The sequence below is a fragment of the Anabas testudineus genome, chromosome 22 (genome assembly GCF_900324465.2).
Source record: "Anabas testudineus chromosome 22, fAnaTes1.2, whole genome shotgun sequence".
Taxonomy (NCBI): domain Eukaryota; kingdom Metazoa; phylum Chordata; class Actinopteri; order Anabantiformes; family Anabantidae; genus Anabas; species Anabas testudineus.
In genome coordinates, this window is record NC_046630.1 from 9531862 (window position 1) to 9542303 (window position 10442).

A 10442-nucleotide genomic window follows, 5' to 3' on the forward strand; every position below is an offset into this window, starting at 1 on the left:
CCTTTCTGTGACAACTGATCAGAAGCTGTGAACAGCTGACTTCTGCATGCATAATAACTGAGAGACATACACAAGCTATTATGCTTTTTTTTTATTTTCTTTTAAAAAAGAGGGGGACAAGATTTGACTAATACAACCAGAATGGCCATGGGATAATAATGAAATATCTTAGGGATAAATGTTTGCATTGAAATGATGCATAATGCATAAGAACAAAAATACTAAGTTGATTTTTTTTATTTGTTTTTTTTCTTAACACACACACTACTATGAAAGTCCTCTGGCGTTAGGATTTGTGGATTCTGAACCGTCTAAACTCTGTGATTACAGCAAAAACAGGGAGGAAATGTCCACAGCTTTGGGCTAAATGATATTCATTCGTATGTGGTTTTATGAGCGGAAATGTGTGACTTCAAACTCTGAATGCAACCCCATGTCAGGCCATTTTAGTTTAGCGAAACCAACAGGAAGATTGCTGAAGTGAAAAACCTTACAAGCGGGCTGCAGATGAGAAAATGCACCATTTGCTCTTGTAGAAGAAATGACGAGCACATAAAAAGCAGCAAGAATAGTAACCTCTGAAAAATCTTGGTAAAAAAATTGAAATACATAGTAAAATGTGGAAAATGTGTTGCAACATGCACATGGCTAGTTCATAAAACACTGTCTTATTAAATTCTATTTACATTATATATGTACAGGCTGTTCATCATAATTGCTCTTACGTTACAATATTAAATTCAAATAAAAAAAAAATGATAAGAAGTGGAATGAGAGGTATTTACAAAAATCGAGAAACAGTTTTTTTTATCTGAAATCAGAAAAACTGGAGGTCTGTTCAGTCCTGTTCTCTAATTGGTTTCAGCAGTCCACAGCTTGGATTGTCTCTGATAGGGCAGTGCTTTTAGAGATGGTTCAAACTGGCAACTGTGTTTTTTTTTTTAATCCTTCAATCCACCCGGCACCGTGCTTGTCCTCATACTTCAATAAGCGTGACCTGGAATTGACCGGTGGCCACCTCTGACATCTCGATGAGGAAGGCCGAATGGTTGGTGTAGTGTTCAATGATGTTGTTGTCCATGTTGACGAAAATCCTGCAGAAAAGACAAGGAAACGTGAATTATTACTTCAGTGCTCTGTCAGTGGCGCCCAGAAATTGGGACGATGTGCCTTAAATAAAAACATACGGTGTTCGGTTTCAAAACTCTGACATGAAAACTGGCTCTAAAACATGTTGTGCTCTATTTTTCACTCAAGCTTGACGTAAAGAACAGGACTTGTTTGGGTTAAGTGTAACCTGTCATTCCTTCAAAAGGAAGCTCCACAGGTGTAAAACATAGTGGTGGGATATCTCCTGTATCAGGTTATTAAATCAGGTTACTCTCTTCCTCCTCCTAAACACTAAGTCTTTACTGCTTTAATGACTGAACTAACCACGGCTCATGCATTCTGCCTGCAGGGACAAGGCTGACTGAAGACCAAAGCAAAAGAGGTGGGAGGGAACTGCAGGGGGGAATGTAACCCAACCTGTTAGTTTAGCTGCTCCCCAGCAGTGATAGCTGCCAGCAAGCACTAGAAAAATAACCCAAAGGTTTTTTAAAAGTTCTTATTAAAATGAAGAAATTCCCTCTTATCTTTTTTTGTGTAGGAGAAGTGACCCAGATATCAATCATGACAGCTCAGGACTGAGTGACATAGAACAGGTGACAGGGAACAGGTTACTCCTTTTTGGAAACTCTGCTCATGTGTTCCTTTAAAGCCAGTGAACACTCCCTTCCTCCAATGATAATTACTTCACAAGTACATCTCTATGAGTCATCCGTCACCAACAGAGGAGGTGATTCATTAACCGTGCCACCTTTTCCTATTATATTTTGAGGATATTAAACACAACAAGCTTCTTTTTGAAGGTATCACCGAATCCCATAGGAAAGGTGAACCCCCTAAACTTGTCTAGTGCTTTTTTTGTGTGTGTGTTTAGCTGTGACGGTTTCCAACCTGATGGACAACCTCCAGCTATTAAATGGAATTTGTGAGGTTCTGTCAGAAAGCCTTTATCAAACCAGTTATCTCTTTCAACACTGCAAAACTTCCTGATGTTCCAATGAGATGAGGTTATGAAAACATAAATAAGGACAACAATTGCCTATGACTCATCTGCAGGACTTCTGAAATCTTTTCATCCTCCCTTCTCCTTCAGTCATCTGTCCCTTTTCAGAGGAGCTGCAATTAGCACATTCCATCGGGCCGAGCCAACTAACCTACCTACCCGGTCTGTCAACGTGAGCTTCCTCAAAGGAAGGATGATGAGATTACAAGCACAAACTAAGCTCTGAATCTATGCACGATCGTCTGTGTCAGATGCACACCTTTAATCTACCTTGTGTGTTCAGACAGTTGTATAATAGCAGTGACTTAGACAAAGTCAAGAAACAATAAGATACTCACCCTCTCTTGCATTTTTTGTAGATTTTCCCAATGGTGTCTTTTTGCATGCCGTACTTTTCTGAAATCTGAGGAAGGAAGAGAACATGAGATGACCGTTAGCATGATCTCTCACTGAAAGGAAGATGATATTCTTGTGGCATAACGTGCACTAAAGATAACGTTACAGTATGTGGGCATGATGTGCGAGTGTGTGACTGTTGGGAGGTAGCTACAGAACCTCAGAACATCATGTCTGACTGCGCTTGAACTAACTGTGTGATACTTACAGCTTCTCGGAGGCCTGACAGCGTTGGCGAACTGAGCATGAGTGCATCAAACACCTCTTCAGCACCAGTCCTCACGTACAGCAAAACTATTGGTGAATGAGAAAAGCAAAATCACATTAGGAATCAAATGCTCATTGGTTTATTACCTTTTTTTTTTTTTTTTTACTATGAGACTTTTAGTTCTCTCCTTACTTCTCTGTGGGTCTTCTCTGCGGGTTTGCTTGCTCGGCGGAGAGCTGTTGTGGTCTCTGTCTGGATACAACCTCTTCAGAGAACTCCTGGCAACACAAATCAAACATTCACATTAGACAAAAGCAGCCAGTGCGTCTCTATGAAAATAACTGATTTTGATGGACAGCTGTTACCACTGCCTTGCTTTTGCTATCTTTTGTATGCTTACCTTTCGTTGTCATCCATGGGAGTGGCCTACAGAGACAGAAGGAAACAGAGAGGAGACCAGATATCTGATTAGACATAACTCCACTGATGCAGACATTGCTTAACATGCCCCTTCCCACTACTGACTATGTACGACACTCTTCAAAGAAGGCGTGTTTCTTTAAAACCGCATTTTCCCATAACCTCTAACAGAGCTACGCAAGCGTGGACACTGATGATGAGACATAGATAGGACCATTCATCACACCTTTATCACACTGTCTAATCGAACTAACTTACTACCCCAGCCATTCCTAGCAGGCTGTAGGGCATTGTGTTATTATTTAGCATATTCTTGTTTTGTTTCACTCGTTGTGATGCAGGGATGCTTTATCTGAATTAACAGTATCAGCCGTTTCTTTTTTCATCCTCCAGTGTCTCTGCCTCCACACACACACACACACACACACACACACACAGTCATTCCTCTAGATTTCATGGTGTGGGAAAACTGGCCTGTCTGAACAACACACTCGCCTCACTTTCTTTTGCAAGTGTGTGTAAACGAAAGACACAGACAATATGAGGGTGGCGCATTCTGTGTGTCGGGTGTCTGTGCGCTGTTGCACCAGGTGTGTGTGTGTGTTTCCATGTAAGCCCCCATAGCTTAATCTCAGTGTCAGCACTTGTTCTTGTGCCTGGTTTCGACTCCAATTAACTCACAGGATTTCAAGTCAGTGCTTCACCTCACTCTCGCTGACACCATCCCCTCCCAGCCCACTTTTCCCACTACATACTTTCCCACAGTTTTTTCCCTGACTCTCTCGTGCCTGTCCTGTTGCCTGGAGGCATATGAGGGTCGGGAACATGGTTCACTCAGCACAGAGTGAGAGCAGAGGGGGGGAAAAAAATGGATTTAAAGGTGCCAGCACATGGCACAGCTTATTGGAAGGAATACTTACAATGCGCTGTAAGCTGGAGAGGTGTGTTTCTGGAATAAAGAGAACTGGCTGGGTCACGTGGTCATCCAGGGTCTGGAAGAAGGTACATTCACTGCCCATGGAGCTGGTCACTAAAGACTTGTTGGCTGGAAATGAATCAGAATGGTGCACAGGGTTATAAAGTATTCTTTTGGGCTGTTTAGTTATCTTCACAAAAGGTGTATATATATATATATTATCAACACTCACTGTTGGCATCAGTGTTCTTTCCCCTCCTCTTGCTTCTCTTCCTCTCCTCATCACGCATCTTCCTCTCTGCACCCTGGGGACACACACATTCGCACGATTATGATAATGACTTTGACTTTGAGGATGTCGAATGCAATAATGTGACAAGGAGAGAGGGGTTCAATCAAGCGAAGTGACTCCAGTGACGCACCTTATCGCAGAAAATCTTGACCTGGCAAGCAGCTCTGTGTATGAGCTGGTTGGTCCCTGAGCTGAAGTCGTAAGTGTCAATCTGCAGGTTTAGAGGGAGGCCTTTCACTCCCTTCTGAGAGGAGAAGTCTGTGCTCAGGGAGTTAATGCCAATGTACACCTGGAGAATCAGAAAGAAGGAATTTCAGTTCATCACGTTGGAATCAGTTTGACCACTTAGGTGTATTATTTACACCATTTCTTTTTTATATATTCCAGTGGTGACATAATGATTGTTTTATTAACGATGTATGACAACGAAAGCAAACAAAGAAGATGGTCACGTTCACAGCATGAGCTTCAGGTGAAAATATATACGGAGTGTTTGTTACTTTAAAAACTGACACCTGTTGCGCACGCTGTTTATTCAATCTTATAAAAAGAGATCTTTACATTTGTCTTACTACGTCTAGCTCCTTTCGTTTTCTTTTTAAACCGTTAAATCCCAGTGATAGACCTCTCTGCGTGCTTTTTATTGTCTCCGTCCTTTCGTTTTCTGCGTGCATCTCCCTCTCTTCCTGCTTGCATCAGGTTTGGTGGCCCCACCTCAGAGCTTTTGGACCACAGAGAAGCTCAAATAAGCAGTCTTGTCTGCTGTGGTGACAGGAGCCTCAGGGCCAAACACATATCTGGGATTCCTCCCCTCCCTCCTCAGCCACTCCTCTCTCTACTTCTAACCTTCCTGTCTTTTCCCCTAAATACTCCACCTGTTTTGTTTCTTCTCTCATCAGAGAGCTGACCTTACTGAGCCATGTTACATAAATACACCTCTGCAATCCTGTTCGATAGCGATAGTGCGCTTACCTTGGCTTCTTCACTGGGGTTCCACACAAAGGAGAGAGCGTTGAAGGCCACCTCTTCTATGTTGCTAATGCCACTGAACACTTCTTTGTAGTCCGCTGCAAAAGAAAACATTTTAAATCATCTTTGCTGCATGCACTTCTCAGTTCACTAAATGATTATGTAGCATACATGTGTTAATCTACAGGTGTACAATGACTTCGCATACGTATTTTTAATATATGCAGAACTTACCGATGTCAATGACTCTCTGCTTCACAGTCGGCTGGCGTGCATGCCAGTGATTCCAAAAGCGGAGCTGCATTTCTGGGCTCTTGTCATTCTCAAACACAGCCATTACAACTGTCTGAAGAGGAGAAATAAAAAGGCGACAGAAAAGAAGGCAATTAGGTACGATTGTCTAGCTGAGCATTATTCTTTACACCTGCACATGTTGCCAAGAAAAAACGACTCTCATTTAAGAGCCACCGCTTTTCATTCATCACTCAAATCCCCCTTTTCTCCTCACATTGTCATCAGTTGTTTGCAGTGAGCTTGTGTGTGTTTGAGAATAATCTTAACCTCTGATTCGCTTGACAAAGAAAAGGTTTGTCACCTGTGTTTTTAGGACAACGCCACACCTTCCTACCCTCCTTGTCCACTCCTCCTTTTTTTCCCCACTCTCAGTATTGCAGATTAGACAAATAGAGCTTAGTTTAACCCTGTTACACTTTGACCTTATTACACCACTATAAGGATAAATTGTACAGGGCAGGACACTGTCAATCTAATGGTACCAGCCCAGTGTGCAGGGTGTCAGCAGGGAATTAGTCACAGAGGAGCTGTCTCCAAGGGAGGGACAGATATTTGGGAAGGGTTGGTTAGGTGGCACGCAAAGAATTTATGTATTAATGAGACCATTAAAAAGCCTGATGGGAAGGATGACACTTGGAACAATAGCCACATCCAAAAAAACAACTCTGTTTTTAAATGACTTACCTTGACTTTGGTGGCAGTGATGCAGGCACTGTTGTCCACTCCCTGAAGGGTGATGGGGTAGAACTGGCCCTTGTTCAGGTAGACCATGGGCAGCTCAGTGGATTTGTACGGAGCAGCCAGGGGAGCTCCCAGTGAAAACTGAAACTCACTCCTGAATCTCTCTGGTGGGGAATCGGTGTAGGAGCCTGAGTATACGGGGCTGGACTGGTCCTCAGGGAAGGGGTCACTGTAAGGAAGAGTCTGACATGCACACAGAGTTGAGAAAGAATTCAGAGATGAACCAGGTGCAAAGAAAACATAACTCAGCTTTTGAAATAATGACACTCTGCTTACCTCTGTGCTGGGGTCAGGAAAAGCACTGGTCTCTGGCCACTTCTGCAGCAAAGAGTCAAAGATATTATTGAGCTCTTGCTTGTCGTAAGAGTCGGCCACCACGCTGGTCAGCGTAGCATAGGTGTCTGAGGTAGTGGGAACAGAGATGTGGAGGGGGGCGTTTTGCTTGGATCCCAAAACCTCCTGATGATGGCTATGAGGAATGCTGTCAGTAAGGATCTTCATGACATTGCTGGATGCATCCAATGAAATAAGCTCATTGGTGTTCGGTTGAGGCCTGGCACGGTGAGGGGGGAAAGGAGGGAAAAGAGAAAGCTAATTGATAAATACAACAAGAAAAGCCACTTTTGGGGGGTCAGCATGAGTCTGTGACATCAACAAAGCAAGCAAACGTGACTAAGTGTATATAACGTCACAGGAGATGGTGTCAGCCTGTGCAAACGTGCTACGGTTGTTAAAAGCACTTTGTTGTGTCTTAACTCTTTCAGCACACTTAGCTACTGCAGAAAGTGAGCTTGCAGAAAGACAGACAGGCTTGAGTCGGGGCGGGAACCATTTGTCATTTAAGACAGCTTATTTTCTTCTTTGTTTGAGCTTCTCTGTAAAAAAAAAAGTTTGAGGATATAACGCTTTGCCCCAACAATGGTCATTTCTCTCCCACCTAACAAGTAGTAGAAACGGAGCGCTCAGTGAAGACAGACTGAGTAAAAACAACTGTCTGTTCACCTGTTCACCTGTTGTGAAACTCTGTAAGCAAGGCAGGGATGATGACAGAGAGAGGATAGATGGATGGAAGGGCTGGAGAAGTAGACAATAATCCCTGTGACTGTGTATGACTTGAGGATTATCCTCTCACATGTTTATGACTGCAGCCCAGCCTTTCTCTCTAACTAACACTCTCACTTATAAATCTAATGAAGTGATAATATGGGATGGGATACCACTAGAAGGAAAATGCATATGATTTCTAGGCCATTCAACTGCGTCCAGACACCACAAATGGGTATCTAGTGCCTATATTTTAGATTTTCAGCTTGTAAAAATGCCTGAAACAGGTGGAGTTGTTTGAACAGTTGCAATTTGCAGGTAAATGTTTTGATCATGTGCCTGTGAGCTCATACCTTTCTGTTTTGCAGACATTGCCGCCGCGGTTGCACAAAGCAATCTTCTGCTCTTTCTGGCTCTGAGATAGAGGTAAAAGAAAAAAACTTGTTAAAAAGTTAGAAAGAAAACCGCACTCTTCACATTATATAGAATACAATTCACTTGGTACTGATTTTACATGAACTACCTTGCACTGTTCATAAAGCATGGTTAAGGCTGCCAGGTCATCTGCTGGGTGGAGTCTGGATTTGGAGTGGTTCTGCTCAAGGACAGGGTTCTCCAGGTAGGACCAGGAGTCCATAATGTGGTTTGTGTAACGGTTATAGTTGAAATTTTCACTCTGAAAGACCAGTCCCAGAGTCCTACAGAGAGAGGAAACAAGGTGAGAGTGACTGATTATTTACACACACACACACACACACAAAAAAAGATTAAAACGTAGACTCATCCATTGGTACAACTCGATCATGTGCTTGTCTGACAGAGCAAAAGTAAGATAGAGTGTCTGAGCCTTGGAGCACTGCACATACTTGTCCCGGGGCACTAAAGGTTTCGATTGCAAAACCACAAGGCTGAGTAACATCCCTCAGCAACAGTAGTGTCAAAGAAGTTTAAAAAGCCAAGGACCACCCACCAACACACATGCACATACACACATTAAGTCTTCTGTGGTTTTCAGTCTTGTGAAAAGAAAACAAACGGCATTCCTAATTCTTATTTGCATAGAGCTCCAGAAAGATGACACAATTTTTTTACCAAGTAAATTGAAACCCACAACCGTCACTGCGGTGAGTTCTGATTTTTCATATCACACATGAGAAAAGAAATACTTTGGGATTCTGAGGATTCGACTTGTTTGAGGAGCCTTACAGTGACATTGGATTGTAAATATCCTGCCTACTAGGATAAGCCCCCTTTGGAGTAGCTAATGAACAAATAGCTGCAGTTTACTCTGCTAATCAAATGTGCTGACAGGAGGGAAACACCATAGGTGCTCACAAACAGAGCAGAACTAAAGCTTGGAGACAATTAACTTTGCCCGATTTAACAATAGCATTTCCAGATGTTTCCCTAATACTTTAGCTACGTTACTAAAACTAAAAACTCATACACCTGCTGCTGCAATGCACCTGTCTCCGTCGCTCACATTCATCACTCTCCACAATGCAAACTTTCATTAATTACTCTCCAGTTCCTCAAAAAACAAACAAACAAAAAAAAAAAAACAAGCAGTGCAGCTATTTTACTCCGATACAGAGGGGGTCTAAGGTTTCACCATTATGTAATTCAGTGCATTACATGCTGGCTTTGCCCTCTGTCTCTGTCCAACACCTCACGAGGAGATTCTTATTTCCCCGTGTCCCTTTGTGCTCTGTGGCCCCTAGGTGAGTGTCAACACAACCTGAAAAAGAACCGCTAGAACCGCAGACTCAAGTTTGTGTGTACCTGTGTGTCTGTTCAAACAATCCATATCAGTTTCCCCACTAAACACCCCTTTCTTAAAACTTGATTCTTTCACATGGGGGTCTCATTGCAAATAGCAAGAAGGGGGGCTTCTTTTGCCCAGACTGGAATCTAACGTGAACTATATACTCCAAGTCCAAACTAAACTGTTTTTTACCTCGTATGTAAAAAAAGCACACTTTAACAAATCTCTATTTAAAACAAAACATCTTAACATCTTAAGTAACAACAGTAAAAATATCATCACAAAACTTACTCTGTCTCTTTGGTCATGTCTCCAATCCAAGTCAGTTGGAATAGGTTCCTCTGATTTTAAGTCTTGTCGTTGAATGTGCTTCTATCTCTCTCTGTGTTTGAGTTAGTCTGTCTGTCTAGTAGAGAAGAGCACTGACACACAGATGAGTCAAGTGTTGTGATTCCCTCTGGACGGGCCCAGATTTATTTCATGTCTGCACAGAGTTTCCCTCTCCCGTCTGATTGGCTAAGAGCTCTGAACAGGTGTCTGATAGGACAGGTGTAGGATCATTAACTCTTCCAAAGCTGGAGAGAAACTGGCTTGCATGTGTATGAGTGTGTGCTATGAGGAGAGCACTTTGCAAGACAATCATAGGCAGGGGGTGTTTTGAATCTCTATCAGACCAGATAAAAGAGTGAGATTGGGGATCACAGAGGTGTGAAAGGTTTGATAATGATTCTGAGAAAAGCAGGAGAGGTCTGGAACTTGGCTTTAACATGTTAATAGTTTTTCAGTATCATTTTTCTCTCTCCCCCTTTATTTCCATCTCATACCCAGGTTTTGGTTTCTTCATTTTTTTAGGGATCATAGATGCAAAAACTGATCCTTCACTTTTGTGAACAAAACTAACGAGATGGACTTAATGGGAACACATAAACAAACATGTTACATCTAAATTATTGTCCAGCAATTGTCAATTATTTAAACCCATTATAAGGTTTTGCCTTTAAAATAATATCCTTTTACAATAAGGCAGCAACATGTGTAAGAAATAGGGCTCTATATCGAATACTTTACTTTAATTCTATTACAGAAACATAAATGATTAAAGGTTGAACAAAGCAAAATGAAACCAAAAACAAGAAGTTACAATAACACTGTGTATTATTCCTTTATAAGTACATTTCCTGCATTCAAAATTGAGGAAAAGTGCCCAAGTGCTATTAGTACTAAAAGTAAAATACTGATGCAGAATGAATTCTTTCAGATTATATTGCATGATTACTATTGATACTG

The 10442-nt window shown here is 42.0% G+C and overlaps 1 protein-coding gene across 1 annotated transcript; it reads right to left on the reverse strand.

The window, feature by feature from the left end:
• Positions 1–76: 76 nt before the first annotated feature.
• Positions 77–9616, reverse strand: grhl3 (grainyhead-like transcription factor 3). Its single transcript, XM_026340266.1, has 15 exons — positions 9447–9616; positions 7914–8088; positions 7744–7805; positions 6623–6899; positions 6290–6529; positions 5546–5657; positions 5315–5409; positions 4473–4631; positions 4283–4355; positions 4055–4179; positions 3115–3140; positions 2907–2992; positions 2715–2800; positions 2449–2513; positions 77–1094 (listed from the first exon to the last, which is right to left on the reverse strand). Exons 1-15 carry the CDS (start codon positions 9461–9463, stop codon positions 977–979), a joined length of 1716 nt encoding a protein of 571 aa, XP_026196051.1. The 5' UTR covers positions 9464–9616; the 3' UTR covers positions 77–976.
• Between the last annotated feature and the right edge of the window lie 826 nt (positions 9617–10442).

Excerpts from the sequence above, each read along its gene's own strand:
- grhl3 (XM_026340266.1), bottom strand. Across the intron at positions 6,900-7,743 it reads AATGTCTGCAAAACAGAAAG|GCCTCAACCGAACACCAATG; the intron begins GTATGAGCTCAC and ends TCACCGTGCCAG. Across the intron at positions 4,356-4,472 it reads TCAAGATTTTCTGCGATAAG|GGTGCAGAGAGGAAGATGCG; the intron begins GTGCGTCACTGG and ends GTGTGTCCCCAG.